Below are 18996 nucleotides of genomic sequence, written 5' to 3' on the forward strand. Positions count from 1 at the left end.
AGAAACTAAAATACCATCCGCAGCAAAGTTTTTATCACTGTTTTTGATTTTTAAAAATAAATGTTTAAAAATTGATAGATGGATGTTTTAGATAGATGTCATAGGTGGTTTCATGAATAGATGGACAGATGAATGGATAAATGAATGGATGGCTAGATGGATGTATGATAGGACGAATGGAAGGAAGGATGGATGGATGGATAGAATGACGGATGGATGGATGGATAGATGGATGGATGGATGGAAGGACGGAGGGATGGATGGATGGACGGACGGACGGACGGACGGACGGACAGGCAGACAGACGGACAGACGGACGGACGGATGGGCGGACGGACGGACGGACAGATGGATCGATGGAAAGTAGAGCCTGGTTTCCATACAATGTGTAACATGTTGGCAACTGACACAAATCGGATTTGTCCGACATACAGACTATATTACTACATGTAACTTTGGTTAAAAAACTAAACAACTGCCGATCTATATCAACTGCCGATGTGTTACAACACTGTATGGAAACCAGGCTCCAGTGTGTTTTGTGGGTTTGCATGCATCATACTGTTGACAACCGTTGTTCAGGTTACCAGGAGGGAATGAATGAATGAATGAATGAATGAATGAATGAATGAATGTTTAATGACATCCCAACACAAAAAATACATTGGCTAGTGGGTGTCAAACTATGGTACATGTAAACATGAAGTGTACCAAGATGGTACCACATGTCAAATAAGTCAAGAATGGTACTTTGTTCTGCACAAAATGTTTTGAAAAAAAAAAACCACCCTAAATATTGATCACCTTTGTGCTGCTCCATTTAAGGGCTGCCTCATTGAGTTTTGCCGCCCCACTTTCGTGTTTTATGATAGTTACAGTCATGTAATTTAACAGTATGTTTAACAGCCCCTATTGTATTCCATACCAGTATCCATTTGAATGTTTGATGCCCACAATAAAAGTTATATTTTATTTGACCATTGAAAATGTTTTATTTTTATCATTCTGGCTGGGAAAAAACCTTATTGGTATCTCTGTCTTTTATATTCACCGACTCTCATCTGATATTTTGTCCTCAACTGCAGATTTAATTGGTCGTGACTGATGATTTTTACTCTTTCATTTGTTTATTTAAAAATTCCTAATAAAAGATTAGAAACTTCATTTTGTTAGGGAAGTGGCAGTGTTGATCATTAAAATAATTTATCTTGGGTGCCAAGTAATACATACACCGCCTTTACAAAAAAGAAACTACTTTTATCAGCTAGCAACATCAATGTGATCGATTCATTCGAAGAAGATAAAAATAAACAGAGTAGAATTTTTTTATTGCACATTAGGAGATCACTTTCAAAAAGCTTTATTTTTCAGACATCTTAAAATCTTTATTAAGATAATAATATTTAACACTGTGATTGGTTCACCAAAACAAATGCCTGTGAATGTCAAGACTGACAATATCTCCCATTCAACTACATAAAGGATGTACACTGTACCAACTTTCTCTATCGGATACGGAGTGGCAAAATAAGGGGTAGGCAGGGCTTCTAGATTATGGTAGCCCCATTCTCATGGCTAGTGGCATTCAATGTTGGGCTAGTAAATAACTACAACTGCCATGCCCGACGGCTAATAGAAAACAAATTAACAAATATTGTAGTTAAGTCTATTTTGTAATAAGAATATCCTGGCCCCACCCCAATCCCCCAATATTAGTGTTTAAGCTCCATCTCCCTATTTAGGTGACATATCTGATTAAAGAAAGAAAGAAATGTTTTATTTAACGATGTACTCAACACATTTTATTTACGGTTATATGGCATCAGACATATGGTTAACGACAACACAGATATTGAGAGAGGGAACCCACTGTTGCCACTTCATGGGCTACTCTTTTCGATTAGCAGCAAGGGATCTTTTATATGCACCATCCCATAGACAGGATAACACATACCACAGCATTTGATGTACCAGTCGTAGTGCACTGGCTGGAGCGAGAAATAGTCCAATGGGCCCACCAACGGGGAGACTTAACAAACAACGATATACAGTAACCAAGCTTCCCCCCACCCCCTCCTTTTTTTCTTTCCTGTTTTGTTTTTTGCTTTGTTTTCTGACAGGCAGGGGTGGGGGGTGGGTTACGCAGATGGACAGATGGAATTAAGTGTGTTTTGTGGGTGTATGCATGAATTGATCAATTTGAGGAAGGTGTGGATGGATGGATGGATGGATGGATGGATGGATGGATGGATGGATGGTTAGTTGGATGAATGGAATGACTGATGAATGAATGAATGGATAGATGGATGGATTAATGGACCGACTGATTGATCAAATAATGAATAAACAGATGGACTTGTGGATTGAACAGATGGATGAATGGATGAATAGATGAATGGATAAAAAAATAAATGAATGCATAAAAGTATTAATGGAACAGATTTGGGATTTATGTTTAATCATTAAAAAATTGTTTTCAAAATATGTAAATTAAGCTCACCCGCATGAAGAGTGGATATCTTCTGCTCGGCCTCTCCGAGTTTCCGGGCAACAGCTAGCTGTGTTTCCTGAAGCTGACGTTCTTTTTCGGCAAAAAATCTCTGCAACTCCCGTTCTTTTTCTTTTGTGCGTAGCTATTAAACAAAATGAAGAGAAAACTATCAATTAAGTTTTAGTAGCAAGCATCAAGAATTTATGACTGCAAGAAAAAATAAAGAAAATAAAGACAATGTTAACTTATTTAAATAAATGAAATAATTTGATGGATATTATTTACCAAAGTATAATACAGAATGAATGAATGAATGAATGAATGATTCAATGAATGAACAAATGAACGAACAAATGAATGAATCAAATAATTAATGAATGCATGTTTTCTGATATCCCAACCACACACACACACACACACACACACACACACACACACACACAAATAAAACCAACCAAAATCCAAACATCAGCTATTGGGTTCCAAATTATATGCATGAAAGAGTAAAGAAATAAACAGATTTGACTAATAAAAAATCCACCTAAAGACAACAGTCAAACATATTAATTAGCTATTTCTGCTTCAAAATGGCTGCCATTTCTAACAGCCATTGCTGTAGTAGATACAGAGTTGAAAGGAGAAGATAAAGCTTGAAGCTTAAACTGTCTAACTGCAAGCTTTAATGTCCATATTAAATGTTGCTTAACAACCATTTATAGCACAGATCACTATTCAAGTTATAGTAACTGTAAACAAGACAACTCTTTTATTATAATAATCTAAAACAAAACTTTCCAAACAAAAAGAAAGAAAGAAGAAGTTTTGATGGTTAAATTGTCCAAACTTGGATGTCCATTTTAACTGCAGAGTAACTGTTGATTGTTTACGTCAAAGATCACTATTCAAAGCAACAATCCCCTTCGGTGGGCCCATTGGGCTATTTCTCGTTCCAGCCAGTGCACCACGACTGGTATATCAAAGGCCATGGTATGTACTACCCTGTATGTGGGATGGTGCATATAAAAGATCTCTTGCTGCTAATCAATATCTGTGTGGTCCTTAACCATGTCTGATGCCATATAACCGTAAATAAAATGTGTTGAGTGCATCGTTAAATAAGACATTTCCTTACTATTCAAAGCAACTGTAAACAAGACTAGTATGTTTGTTTTCTTAAACAAAATCACTAGAGTACATTGATTTATTAAGCATTAGCTACTGGATGTCAAGCGTTGGCTACTGGATGTCAAGCGTTGGCTACTGGATGTCAAGCATTGGCTACTGGATGTCAAGCATTGGCTACTGGATGTCAAGCATTTGGTAATTTTGACATATAGACTTAGATCCGCTATATTTTTTCATTAGTAGCAAGGGATCTGTTATATACACCATCTCACAGACAGGATAGCACATACCACGACCTTTGATATACCAGTTGTGGTGCACTGGCTGTAAACAAAAACTAATCCTTAATTAAAATAATCTCATGACAAATCCTTAATTATAATAAATTTCTAAAACAATCTAAAACTTAAAAAACGAAAGAATCTAGAAGCTTAAATTGTCCAAACTTGAACATGTCTGTATTAAATGTTGATTAACAACCATGTATACCACAGATCACTATACAAAACAACTGTAAACAAAACAAATCCTTGACGAAAATAATAATCTAAAAAAAAACCCCAAACCCCCAACTAATTTCACAAACTTTCAAAAATAAAATTTTAAAAGCTTAAATCATTTAAGCTTTGGGTATCCATATTAAATATTACATAACAACCAACCGTTTATACCACAGATCACTCACTATTCAAGTCACTCTAAACAAGAATCCTGAATTGTACTAATCTAAAAAAAAACAATTAACTAACCAAAACCTTAAAAACTTTTACAAACTTTTCAAAAGTGCAAAACTAAAACCAATTTGTTTTTTTTTAGCCACCGACACATACCTTTAGAAAGAAACAAAGGGAACATCATCTCTGTCAACTAGTCCAATAATAGTGTCCGAAGCCCAGTCTTCGCAGGACATAAACGACATAGGTAATAAATAACAATGAACTGGTTCTCAGATGAGATATATATACATGCATGTATGTAGAGTTATGTCTATGATCCCATTCTGTCAACTGAACATGCTTGATTGATCTTCGCCCACTTCCCTCTCTCAGTTCACTCCCCGATTAACGAAGTTTAAAAATAAAACACTACCAAGGTGCTGAAAAACCGTATCATAAGAAGCAAGCGTAATGATGAACTGTTAGAGTTCATGCATTAACCGATCGGTGCATTAAAAGATTCTTCATTTGTTCCTCGGTGCTGATGATGATTGGAAAGTGTTTAACGGTGATACGGTTTTATTGCCACAGGTTTTTAATCGTGAAAATTACGTCGTGGTTTCCGTGGGTAGTGAAGCGCGTCGAGAGGCTGAGATGGGATGTCTCTCGACCGTTACTCTCTCAAAGGGAACTGTCATCTGGGAGGAACCATTAGTTTCTATCACCTGTCACCCTACAGACATTATTCAATTCCTAGTCAAGTTCATGGGATTCCAATCAATTAACAGGTTAGCCCAGTGGCCATTAATTAATTGTCTTCAAAGCATGGACAAGAGGCAATATGCTTAAGAGTTACATGTACATCTTAAAGAGACTGTCCTCAGTTTGCTGCCATCATAAGATGTTTCCTTTAATGAAAGTAAAGTTTGTTTTATTTAATGACGCCACTAGAGCACATTGATTTTTGTTATCATCGGCGATCGGACGTCAAACATATGGTCATTCTGACATATTTCTTTAGAGGAAACCCGCTGCCGCCATATAGACTACTCTGTGTGATAAGCAGCAAGGGGTCTTTTATATGCACTTTCCCACAGACAGCACATACCATGGCCTTTGATGAACCAGTTGTGGACCACTAATTGGAACAGAAAATAGCCCAAACTGCAAATGGGTCTACTGAAAAGGATCGATCCGATGACCGACGGCTTCACAGATGGACACGCTACCGCTTGAGCTACATCCTGCTCCTTCCTTTAATGACTAAAATTACCAACTAAATATAGTTTCTTGTTTACAATATCTGTGTCTACTATATCAGTCCTCTACAATAACTTTTCCATCTAGAATGGAATGGAAAATTGTTTAGCGTGCACATTCAGAGCAAGCTGTTGTAGCGCACGCTTGTCCTGGGCACAAGTACCGGCCTCAACTGGTTCCTCCATCCTGTACAGGACCCATCTAGAAGCCTGATGGTGCCTACTTCTATTTTTTATATACAGTGAAACCTCTCAAAACCAGACCCTCTCTAAACCGGAATTCTCTAAAAAAAACCCAAACTTTTAAATATCAGTACAAAACAGAACCTCTCTAAACCAGATCCCCCTTAAACCAGACATTTTACTTTGTACTGAGGGTGTTCGGTTTAGGGGGTTTCACTGTAGATAGCTAACCCTCAATTAGCTGAGGCTACATATATGGCCACAATGTATATGGCTATTTCTGTGTAAAGTCATAATTACAAAGATGAATGTTTTATTTATGGAGTTAAAACTTTGTATGCAATATTTAGCATAATGTATATACTGTAGCTGACTGGACAGGAGTGCAAAAAGATCCTTGTATGGTGTAGCATTGGGAAAGTACAAAGTTGGTGGTCGGCAGTGCAGATCAAAAGAGGAGAAGCAATTAGAAAGATCAGAAGGAAGGAAGGAAATGGTTTATTTAACAACACACTCAAAACATTTATTTACGGTTATATGGCGTCGGACATATGGTTAAGGACCACACGGATATTGAGGGAGAAAACCCGCTGTCGCCACTTCATAGGCTACTCTTTTCGATAAGCAGCAAGGGATATTTTATATGCATCATCCCTTAGACAGGATAGTACATACCACGACCTTTGATATACCAATCATTGTGCACTGGCAAGAAATAGCCAGAAGGATTGGAAACTGTTAAAAAGGCCGTGTGTGTTATATTATGAAACCAACTCCCACCACACAGGCTACTCCTGTAAAACAGAATAAATCCTTTATATGAACTTTTCTATAGACAGCTAGGGCAGTACATACCATAACCTTTGCTGTACCATTTGTGGGATACTAGTTGTAATGAAAACAAAACCCTTAGTAAAAACTAATACACTCTTCCCACCTAAGGCGAGTGCTCTACCACCTAGTTAAATCTCACTCCTAGAATGAACCAATAAACAAACAAACAAAATTACTGAAAGAAAGGACAAATAAATGAACCAACAAATGAATAATGACCCCGAAAAAGTTAACTCTCAGTAACTACGCAATGAAAAGCAACAGAGCCACTTCACTCCATTGTCTTGTGTCACGTTATTTATTATCTACATATGTATAATTGCTGACCCCTCACCAGGAACTTTTAACAATAATAAGCTTTGAAATAGATCACTTAACAAAATGTGGCAACCAGTTGCATGGCTGTTCAGTCTCTTCCAGTACACAAATTGTGATTAACATTTTCGATACTACTTTCAGCACATATGATATAGAATATACTACCACACCAAGTGTTTTTTTAGATATCACTTTATCTTTCAAAACATATTTAAGGAGTGTACATGAGAAAGATAAATTTGTAACAAGTTGTAAGATAAATGGTATTGTCTAACAAACATGAGTGTATTTAATTGTATTGCTTAAGCCTGCTGCAAATATTTTCTAAAATTGTGTAACTGCACATACAAAAATAAAAAGAGAAAAAAAGAGAAAAAAGAAGAAAAAAAAGAAAAGAATCTCATTTACAGACCAGTGCACAAAGTGCAATTATAAATCATTTGTTGCATGAAACAAAAAATACATATTGTCACAAAGATCTGCTTTATATATCTTCAAAATCAAAATTTTAAAAATAATAATAAAAATATATTCTAAATTATCTATAATACTTGTGCTTACATTTAATATGTGTCATCACTGCTGTCAATCAAATGTCTTTAAATTGATATCACTCCAGCCAGTGCACCATGACTGGTACATCAAAGGCTGTGGTATGTGCTATCCTGTCTATAGGATGGTACATATAAAAGATCCCTTGCTACTAATGGAAAAATTCTTCCCTGGGTCAAATCGCTGACCATGCCAAGGACAGGACCCAGGGGAGACATGCCTGAACCCTAGTGAATATAGGCATGTAAAACACAGTTTCTGAGTTCTGAATGGAAAAATGTAGCAGGTTTCCTCTCTAATACTATATGTCAAAATTACCAAATGTTTGACATCCAATGATTATTAAATCAATGCACTCTAGTGGTGTCATTAAACAAAACAAACTTTTACTTTGATTAAATTGATCTCCAACATATTTTGCCATATAGTACAAGCACCACAAATCTGTCTGTTTTTTTCTCAAATAGGTGTGCAAGAAATAAAGAGATTTTCAATAAAATGAGAAGAAATTCCAAGATATACATAATATTCCAGCCTCTCCAAGACAATTCGTGTTGTTGTTGTTAACCATAAATCTACATGTATGGTCCCTTTTATAAATATCTGGTATAAATCAGGGTTTTATTTCTAAAATTAGAGTTGACACCCATGAATTTTACAAAACAAATTGGGAATTTTCAGTTTCATTTCAGTAACATCTCATTAAAGCTAAGTTAGAATTTAAAAAAGTAATACTATAAATGTACTTGTATTTATTCAAATTAATATATCTATTTTGTATTATGAAACATTATGGGAGAGGGAAGGTAGGTGTTTGTCAAGTGTTACTTATCATTTTCAAAAATATGTCTTTATATGATAATAAAAAATAGGAATTATTTAAATTCAAACCGAAAATTGTTTGATCCAAAATTAGGAATAAAACAACACAGCCTTTGAGGAATGGTGCTGATTATCGGAGTTTAAAAACAGCTGATAAAACCCTGTAATATCTATGTCTAAAAGTAAACAGTATGCAATGAATAAATAAAACTGGTGTACGTTGTAAGTTTTTCTAAACTTCTAAACCGAGTCTAGACAAATAACATTACATGTAATATAATACATCTGTAACGAAAATTGTAACAAAACTGTGCAAAGCGAAAGATAGCTGATATGACCTTTTTTCTCTTTTTTTCCAAACACTGCTTTAGCAACATTAAATTAATAGCTGAAAAACAGCAGTAATCAAAGTGTCTTGACAACCATTTAGGTACAAAACAGGCGTCAAGCTCAGTGAAGGCTAGGGACTTGATAATTACAAGCGTAACCTCAGGAGAAATTGACAATTTCTTTCTGATTGCAGTTTCTACGATTTCTGGTCACTTAACAATATCGAAGTGACCCCCAAATCAATCGTTTTAGCACTCGTCACGATGAAATCATTTTCTTCAATCATGTAAATTGATTCCAGATTCTGCAGCCTGCTCCCAAGGAACATTTTTGCTCGTCCGACGAGGCATATTTTGATAGGTTTTAATTGAATGATACGCCAGGCATAGCCCAGCGTATACACCAAGCTCTATTCTCTCCGATTACTGCCGAATGATGGATGGAACGTTTGAGCAATGGGAGAAGAGATGGTCCTAAACGCAATTTCAGCTAGTGGCAAGAGATGGTAACATGTTTCAGAGGTAACTATTAAAAGTATGTTAATGTTTTAGAATAAATCAAGCGCACACAAAAAACCAAACCCTCAATTGCATGTGTGTTTAGACTTTATTTAATATTCAGCTCACATTATACACACATAGAAACAACCTTTATCTGTAATAAATGAATTGCAACTGATCTATTGGGAACTGAGTATCAAGAGTGGTCTAGACAAAGTTTCAGACTATATTTATTTATACAACCAATTTTTTAAAGTAAAATTGTCCTCAATTTCAATTAGTATTGCTTAATTTGTTTATTAAAAAAAAAAAAAATTGTTACACACACACACACACACACACACACACACACACATACACAACACACACACAAACATACACACACACATACACACCACACATACACACACACATACACACCACACACACATACACACCACACACACACACACACAACTTTTGAGGATTATCTGCACTCACCGTACCTCCACTCAAGAAGTAAAAATAACAATAATAATAACACTTGAAAAATGAAGCTATTTAGGTTCAGTTATAACAAGAATGCCAAAAAAAACCCCACCTTATAAACCAATGAACTGTTACAGTTGACATAATCTATATAATCCAAACTGATCTGTACATTAATTAATTACAACACTCACATACTTGTTCATCCATTTATCTATAATACTTATTTGTTTAATACTTGAGTATAACATTACTTAACTAATTCTGTTGATGTGTTGTTACATCCATTCACTGACCAGTCACATACTGCAAGCCTTATTTCAATTAAGATATAAATAATCAGATGCAAATGCATTCATTCACCTGTACCTAAACATTTACCTATTCACTATTTATTACAAAGTAATATCAGTTTTACTGGGTTGTAGATTAATTAAGCAACACACGTAAAATGACAATTTTTACTGTACAATGAACCCTTTCTGAAAGGTTCTTCTAAAAACAGGTCACTGCATAGTTATTGCCCTTGGATCAGAGAGGTGTTTCTAACAAATGAGCGAACATCAGTCACACAAAATAGTCATACCAGACATCTAAGATTAGATTATTTTAGTATTTTAGAAAAATTAGTGCAGAAATACAATTATGGTATGTGGTCACTAATATAGCATCCATTCAAGGCCACTCCAATTTCATTATTTGGTTTATATATAAAGTTGAATAATTTGCAACATGAAAAACACCCCCAAAAAAGCAAAAAAAATTTTTTACAGCAGGTAGGTATTGGGTTCGTATCCCTGTAAAGATTCACACTAATGCACTCAATGGGAAGGTGTCAGTCACGCGTACACAGATAGATGTGTTCTATATAGCTAGTATATACTATCCTGTCTGTGAAAAAATAAAAATGCACGTAAAAGATTTTATCTTGCTAACTTTACTACTTGCTTTCTTTGATCATTCAGGATTAATTACACTTTATTCAGTATCACAATGCAATTCGATATATATCTTCCAAAATCAAGGCTAGATCTCGGTGAACAGAAAATCTTGCTAAATTATCTGTTAAAATTCAAATAAATTGCAGAAACTCAGTTATTTGCTTTATAAAATATCAAATATTGCATGCAACTGGTAATTTTGGCCAACTTAAAATAAAATTTGCCAATTGTTTTTAAAATTCACAATTAGCATAGCATTCACCATATCATGAAGAAAAAAACATTCGTAACACATACAAACTTCCTTATTATACTTAATTTATTTAAGTTGTTTTCACTACATGAGTTGCAATATAACATACATGTTTGTTATAAAAATTTCAAAACAAAATACAAAAATTAAAAAACATTTACTAAATAAATTAGCTTCATTTTAATGACAGGCACTTTCTGCACCATTGTTTTGGCTTTGTACACAATACATATCTATAGTGATTTTTAAAATTATACTTATATTTGATAAATGGAACTTCTTTTTTTTTCATCTTATTAAACTTAATATTTTGGGTACATTTATAAAAAAAACAAAAAAACAAAAAACCTCACAAAACATACCGACAAAATTATCATTGACTGTTCAATATGTAACTTGTAACTATTTTGACAGGGGTGAAGATCAGTAGACTGGATATTTTAACGTGGGAAAATATAGCACTAATATAGCGTTTTTAAAATCTAAATGATAAATATTAGTGATTGAATGATGTCACTTTACATCTCCCTACAATACCAATATTCAGTGCTCAACATAATAACATCTTAAATGGCTCCACATAATCTAATGCTAGGTTCAGACTGTCAACTGTCATGACGAAGTTAGCCAACTCAACGGTTGCATTGTAATTTCTCCAACTCCCAACTTATGACGGGTGAGAATCAAGTTGTAAAGAGCAAACAAGACTAGCAACTGGACAGTCGTAGAAGTTTCTGCTGACAGTTGGTAGTCTGAGACTAGCATAAATTAGAGTAGCAATTAATCACACCACTCAATTTTTTATTTTTTTTATTTCGAGGTCAGTTTATTGTGTACAAATCAAAAACAATGGTGCAGAAATTGTCTGTCATCAACCTTAAATTTTTATTATTATTTTTTTTTTTTTAAAGCAAATTATATAAAAACAAATATCTTCCTATTCTACTGAAAAAAAGAAGAAGAAATAATATACACATGAATAACTTTGTTTGATCTGAAAATTTTGTAATTTGTTACATTAGAATGATCGTTAAGTACAAGTAAGCTCAAACACAAACAACGTTCGAGCGTGCACTTTTCCTCGACGGGGCTAATAAGAAATGACCACAGTCGAGTGATCAATGCCCTGTGTTTCAGTGCTGAGATAGCTATTAAACAAGCAGCCTATTGTTAACTCGCCATTCGACGTGTCAACAACGCGGCCTGCCGATCACCGATGAACGTATCAATTTGTATAGCGCAGATTTACCAAGCATGAGTTGACGATCATTGATTTTTTTTTTTGTGCAAGGAATTTCTTACTGTGCGATACAATTCCTGATCAATATTTGCAACAGGGAACAACAGCTTTAATGTCTTCTTTGTATGACAAAACAAACTACGACCCATGGCGGACAAATAGCGCAGGAAATCGTCTGTATCACGTGAAACTGATCACTTTAGCGAACCGGACTGTCTGGTGAAAGAGGGAATGATTGTTGCGACATCATTAATTAACTCTTTATGATATGGATTACAAGTCGGAAAGTCAACAAAGACGATTGAGCAATGAACACACACGACTTGTTTTTAAGGCATAACATCCATTTAGGAACAGTTAGCCGAGTTTATTGGGTTGTTTTGGAAATGATAACTTATTAATTAGGGGGTTAGTTGGGGGTGACAGAATACAGGAATTAATCAAATGGGACAGGAAAGGAATATATTTTTAACAACACCTCAGCACATTTAAAACTATGTCTATTTCAGGGCTCAAAATAGCAGTCTGCGAAAAACAAAAAGCTGTCCATTTTTTAGATTTAGCAGGTGAAATAAAAATTCACCTGCTAAAATTTCCAAAAACTCGCAGGTCATTCTATTTAGCTGAAAGAAGGAAATATTTTATTTAACGACACACTCAACACATTTTATTTACGGTTATATGGCGTGAAACATATGGTTAAGGACCACACATATATTGAGAGAGGAAACCTGCTGTCACCACTTCATGGGCTACTCTTTTCGATTAGCAGCAAGGCTTCTTTTATATGCACCATCCCACAGATAGGGTAGTACATGACCTTTGATATACCAGTCGTGGTGCACTGGCTGAAATGAAATCTATTTAACTGAGGACGAGCTTGTGATTCTGTTACATTAAGTTTATAATGCTCTCAGAGGTCCTAATTCTCCACACACTGTCCAAAACTCTCCACTCACTGTCCAAAACTCTCCACTCACTATCCACACACTGTCCAAAACTCTCCACTCACTGTCCAAAACTCTCCACACACCATCCAAAACTCTCCACTCACTGTCCAAAACTCTCCACTCACTCCAAAACTCTCCATTCACTGTCCAAAACTCTGCACACACTGTCCAAAACTCTGCACACACCATCCAAAACTCTCCACTCACTGTGTCCTGTCTTATTTCCAGCAGGCCATATTTCTTTCTTAGCTGGTCATATTTCTTTTGGCCGGCTATTTAAAAAAAATAAAAATAATAGCAGGCCATATTTAGCAGACCCCCCCCCCCCCCCACACACACACACACACACACAAGCAATTTCCCTTTTTCTGGTGGAATAATGGATACATGTCACAGAGTCCATGGACTAGGCACAGAAAACCCATGACCTCTTTAATTACAAACGTGGACCTACCTCTGCAGTTGTTTCCAGTTTTTCTTCATATTCCTTTATCTTGTCTTTTAGTTGTTTGATTGTCACTTCTGCAAAACAAAATTATCTTGGTTTAACTTATGTGAAAGATTTACAGTAAATCTGAACAATCATGATAAAGTCTGGTTGTTTACCTTCTTTGCACCTCAACACTTTGTTTCCATGTAGTCAGCGATTATTAAGTGTCTGTAATAGACCTTACCATTTATGGGGAGCCATCACTCTCACTCCCTATTACTCCCCTGAAACTGGTTCATGGAGAATAATGTTTAGCTCTCCTTCAGTCCTATGAATTATGAATTTGTATGACATCAACATAGTAATATCTTAATTGGTTCCCCATAATCTAAATTAGAGCAGCATTCCCCTCAATTTTTTTCATGTGGAGGTCTGCTATTATCTGGCAATGGTAACACCTATCATTAATTTTTTTTTTTAAACTAAAAAAATTAAACAAAAATCACAGTGAATCACTCTTAGGCTACCCTTTTTGATTAGCAGCAAGGGACCATTTAACATAGGGTGGGATATAGCAGTGTTTATAATGCTCGCCTGAGATGTGATAGGCCTAGATCAAAGGATGTGGCTTATACTGTCAGGGTTTCCGCCAGAGGGTAAAATGGGCATGGTGCCATACCCAACATTTTTTGCAGATTTTATTTTTTAAAGTTAATCTTTTGACACAATTATGATTTTTTTAAAAACCCTAACCCTAAACCTAACCCATTTTCTTTCTGAGGGAGGCCCCCCATACCTCTTGTCGTCTGTGGTTGCATTCAGCACACACATTGTAAATATTCAATTCCATAGCGCCATACCCAAAAATTTCTTTCTGGCAAAAACACTGACTGTCCTGTCAATAACAAAAACTGCACATAAAAGAACCCTTGCTGCAATTCAGTAAGTAGCCAAAGATCGTGTGTCACATTAATCATGTTAAGACACCAAATGTTCTGAGATGTCCATAAACATTCCTTTCCTTTGCAATCAGCAGCTGTTGTCAGGGTTTATTACATATACTGAACTATGGTGATTATCACATAATGGTCCAGAATATGAAAATTTAAATCTCTTATTTCAGCCCTTGACAAATTGTACTGGCCAATGGATTGAAATTCCTCTGCAGACCCATTTTGTTTCCCGACCCCAACTAAAAAAACAAGAAAAGAAGTTAGGTTTGTTTAATGACACCAGTAAAGCAGACTGATTTATTAATCATCGGCTACTGGGCGTCAAATATTTGGTAATTCTGACATATAATCTTAGAGAGGAAATCTGCTACATTTTTCCATTAATAGCAAAGGTATTTGTTATATGCACCATCCCACAGACAGAATAGCACATACCACGACCTTTGATATACCAGTCGTGGTGCACCAGTTGGAACGAGACCGTCCCAACTAGTGCCACATGACTAGTGTATCAAAGGTCGTGGTATGTGCTATCCTGACTGGGAAAATGCATATAAAAGGTACAATTTTATTTTACACAACCAATTTACCATTTGATTAAAATTCACCGAGTAATATAGTCCTAGCAATTGAATTTCAGTAATGCAATTTAAAAAAAAAAATGCAAACCAAACTAGGTTATACAAGTATGTTTTGCATAATTCCTTTTCAGGTTATGCAAAATTTTGAATTTATAGATGCCTTATTTTCACACAACTCTTTAATTGCATGTATTTTAAGACATTTCAGCACTGTAACTACCCAAAAATAAAGGAGGAAAATACATATGCCCAAAATAATGAAGTCCAAATTAAGTACAAACATGCTGACCTCAAAGCATTTAACCCCAAAACCACTGAAATGTTAAAGTAATTAGATTAAAATAACTTGAAATGAATTACTTCAGCAGCTGTTACTAACATTACTGTACTAAAAAAAAAAAGACCTTACTGTATTCAGAACAGACAGAAAAGCTGTTGTGCTCAAATTAGTGAGATCTAAAGCTCTTACATTCAAACATATTAAAAGACTTATGAATGAAAAATAAATAACAGTGAAATCTATCTAAAACAGCACTCATGTAATTTATAGTCTTTGTAGGTAACCTTTACATGTACAATATGTCAGTGCAAAAATTAAATTTAATATCTGTGATAGAGAATGAGATGGACATCAGTTAAGAAAATAAACTTCAATAATTATTACTCAATGTTTGTTTTTGAAAAAACCCACAAAAAACCCAACAACCCAACTAGAAAAGTATTTGTTTTACCCAATGTTGCTGAAACCTATCTTCCTTCATTATACAATCCTATTTGGCCATCTTCTTTTAATGATAATACATATACAAGGTAAACTTCCTGAACTGAGCACATCCATCAAACAACTGATAACTGACGTAATGATAATTCTATCATACCCATTAAACAGTTTTTCTTTCTTATTTTTTTTTTTTTTAATAATATATATATATATATAATTTTTTCCCCACATACAAAACCAGTGCTGTTATTAATGTGAGAAAAAATCTATAGCAAAATCGGCGCAGAACGTGAATGCCATATGCGATTGAGTGGGTTTTATAGATTGATTTCACATACTCTTGAACCCAGTGACTTGTACTGGATTCAGACAATGTTGTATTGGCAGTCTCAAACTTTGGTATTACATTGAATTCCAATACATGCCCATTACCTGTCATTTCAGATCACGTTGACTCATTTATATCAGAATTTTAGTTTTACAAAAAAATAAAAAAATAAAAAGACGACGAGAAACAGACTGCTTATTTTATGTTGAAACTTGAATCCAGACAAGAATATTTTAACAACACCCTGACAGCACAAAGATAATATTGACTACTTTTTAGTACATACATGCTGTGACTATATTTTTTTGTAAAACACTGTGATGGTGAATATCAGTTTAAAGCAGTAAGATATATATTTTAAAAAACCATCACATAATGACATACCAAAAAAAAAAAAAAAAAAAAAAAAAAATTGAATCATGATATATACACACATTCCCCATAGACAGGATAGTATACTCAAAGGGCACTGCTATGCCTGTCATGGAGCAATGGTTGGGATGGTGGGTTAAAGACATACTGTCACGGATTTAAGGACCTTATTTGTCTAAAAATGGATAATAAATAAAAATTATATTAATTGTTGGAAACCAAATCTAGGTATCGCATCACCTTAACTGAACCATGATGGAGTGAAATCCATGTCAACCCTCTTGGCAATTTTAGTTTTTGAATTATGGACCATTGCCAAAATTCAATTATTTTTACAAAATATCATTAATAAATGGAGTATGGTGGTTATGAAGATGGTTGCATAAAGTACATTTAGGGACAAATCAAATTATTTTTGTTCAGGTAATACTTTGTTAGACCATTAAATAGGTCAGTGGTCTGTGTGACAATATGCCTTTAACGAACATCTACTAATGGTAACCACACCTCAGGCGAGAGCTCTACCCCTGAGCTACCAGTGTTTCTGCCAGAAAGACATTTTTGGGTATGACGCTATGGAATTGAATGCAACCACAGTCAACAGGGGGTATGGTGGACCTCCCCCAGAAAGAAAATGGGTTACATTTAAGGTTAGGGTTAAGAAAATCATAGAGTAATGATAAGAATAATTAATCTTGTCCAAAAAATTAAATCTGCCAAAACATTTGGGTATGGCATTTTATCCTCTGGCAGAAGCCCTGGCCTACCACCCCCTTCATAAAAAGATAAAATGATGACTAGTACCCAGTACTAGTTCTGTCCATTTTAAGTGCATATGCACAAGAGAGAAACTCTTTGTAGTAGCTATTATGTATTAAAGAAACAGCTAAAAGCAAAACTACTAAAGGATGATGCCAACATTGTCCAAAAATTACCATAGCTTTCTGCTTATATCACACAAGACAAAACAATAAAAATTTAAGAAAGCAAACATTAATTTCATGTGACTCAAAGAATAGAAATTGATTACTCACTGGACATATAAACTAAAATAAATCTTAAATTAATTCTAATTCTATGAAGAATAAAAGTAGGAGTGCAACATCAATTTTATATTTCTTAAATTTGAAACTTGGGATGCCCATTACATAACATATGTTGAAATAGCTGAACACAGGATGGCTAAACATTTTATTCAAAGATTTACACAGAAACCGATCAATCTGGTAAAATTCTGTATCATGTCTATTATCGAAATTGACGTTTACTTAAGGAGGTTCAACGAATCTTATTGATATTTTTATGTCAGTTTGCAAATTCTTCTTACAAAAACCCTATTGAAAATCGCAACACCTACGCATGTATTTGGGGCAAGCAAACAACTTTTTTTCACTGTCAAAAATAAATAAGACAATATTGCCAATATTGTTATATCAGTGAAAAGTATTGATGTACGAAGAACATAAAAGTGTAAACGGTGACAGGCAAACACCGGTGAGGTAAAGTGCCGAGATGAATCACAGCCTAGTAAAAATGTTTGAGCAATGCTAAACACACTGTACGTTCACAAAGCGAGATTGTGTGTGGTACTTTACAATAAGCTTCTTATGAGCATCACATGGAGGATGTAGCTCAACACTGACAGATAACTTAATTAGACACTATAAAAATATCCGCGCAGAACAGAATGGGGCAGGACGTAGCCCAGTTGGGCGTAAAGTGTTGGCCTGATGCGCGATCGGTCTAGGATCGATCGCCGTTAGTGGGCCCATTCGGTTATTTCTCATTCCAGCCAGTGCACCATGACTGGTATGTTAAAGGCAGTGGTATGTGCTATCCTGTCTGTGAGATAGTGCATATAAAAGATCGCTTGCTACTTATGGAAAAATGTAGTGGGTTTCCTCTCTAAGACTATATGTAAAAAATATCAAATGTTAGACATTCAATAGTCGATCATTAATAAATCAATGTGCTCTAGTGGTATTATTAAACAAAACAAACTTTAACATCTGAACAGAACAGGAATGATTAAATCCCATAACCACCACATAGGCTACTAGCATTAAACCACAGCAAGGGATCTTTTATATAGTCTTCGCCAGGAAAGGCAAGTAATCAAATCCCACTGCCACCACACAGGCTACTAGCACTGAACCACAGCAAGGGATTTTTTATTCAGCCTTAGCTAGGAGAGGTGAGCGATCACTTGCGCTCCCCTCCACACTCACCTGGAACGTTTCAGATTAGCAAACTGATTGCCTTACGATAAAAGGTTTAATACCTTTTAGTTGAAACTTCAGATGACTTCAAGAGAGTGATCTTCAGATCGCCTGCATTTTACTTACATGACAAAGACTGTTACATGCAGTTTCCCAGACAAGATGGCACATATAGCACAGCCTTTATTTTACCAGGGGCCTATTACATTAAACTCTTACAACATAACGATCTGACAGTGCAATGCAATGCAAAAAGATTTACAAGGGCATTAATGGAATAGACCCAAGTTTTTAAACACTACTGCATATTTTTCACTATTAGAGCCGTTTATGATCACTGAAATCAAACATTACTTATATTTTATTGTTTAGATAATCCGTTTCCATACAACTGAAGTGTTTCTGGTCATCCTGGTGTTTCTAATACCACAAAATGCATTTTTCATATTTTTAAAAATGCACGTGCATCT

General features: G+C 35.1%; 1 protein-coding gene across 3 annotated transcripts in view; it reads right to left on the reverse strand.

The window, feature by feature from the left end:
* LOC121368397 (homeobox protein cut-like 1) overlaps positions 1-18996 on the reverse strand; it is a 150400-nt gene that overhangs the window by 61277 nt on the left and 70127 nt on the right. For 2 of the 3 annotated variants that reach the window (XM_041493099.1, XM_041493100.1), the window contains exons 5-6: positions 13377-13444; positions 2501-2633 (exon numbers count right to left, since the gene is read on the reverse strand). In XM_041493099.1, the coding sequence (XP_041349033.1) occupies positions 2501-2633; positions 13377-13444 (201 nt within the window). Of the gene's footprint in view, positions 1-2500; positions 2634-4446; positions 5157-13376; positions 13445-18996 lie in introns of those variants that run through there. The other variant, XM_041493101.1, reaches the window with a different exon arrangement.

This window comes from Gigantopelta aegis, chromosome 3 (assembly GCF_016097555.1).
Source record: "Gigantopelta aegis isolate Gae_Host chromosome 3, Gae_host_genome, whole genome shotgun sequence".
NCBI lineage: Eukaryota > Metazoa > Mollusca > Gastropoda > Neomphalida > Peltospiridae > Gigantopelta > Gigantopelta aegis.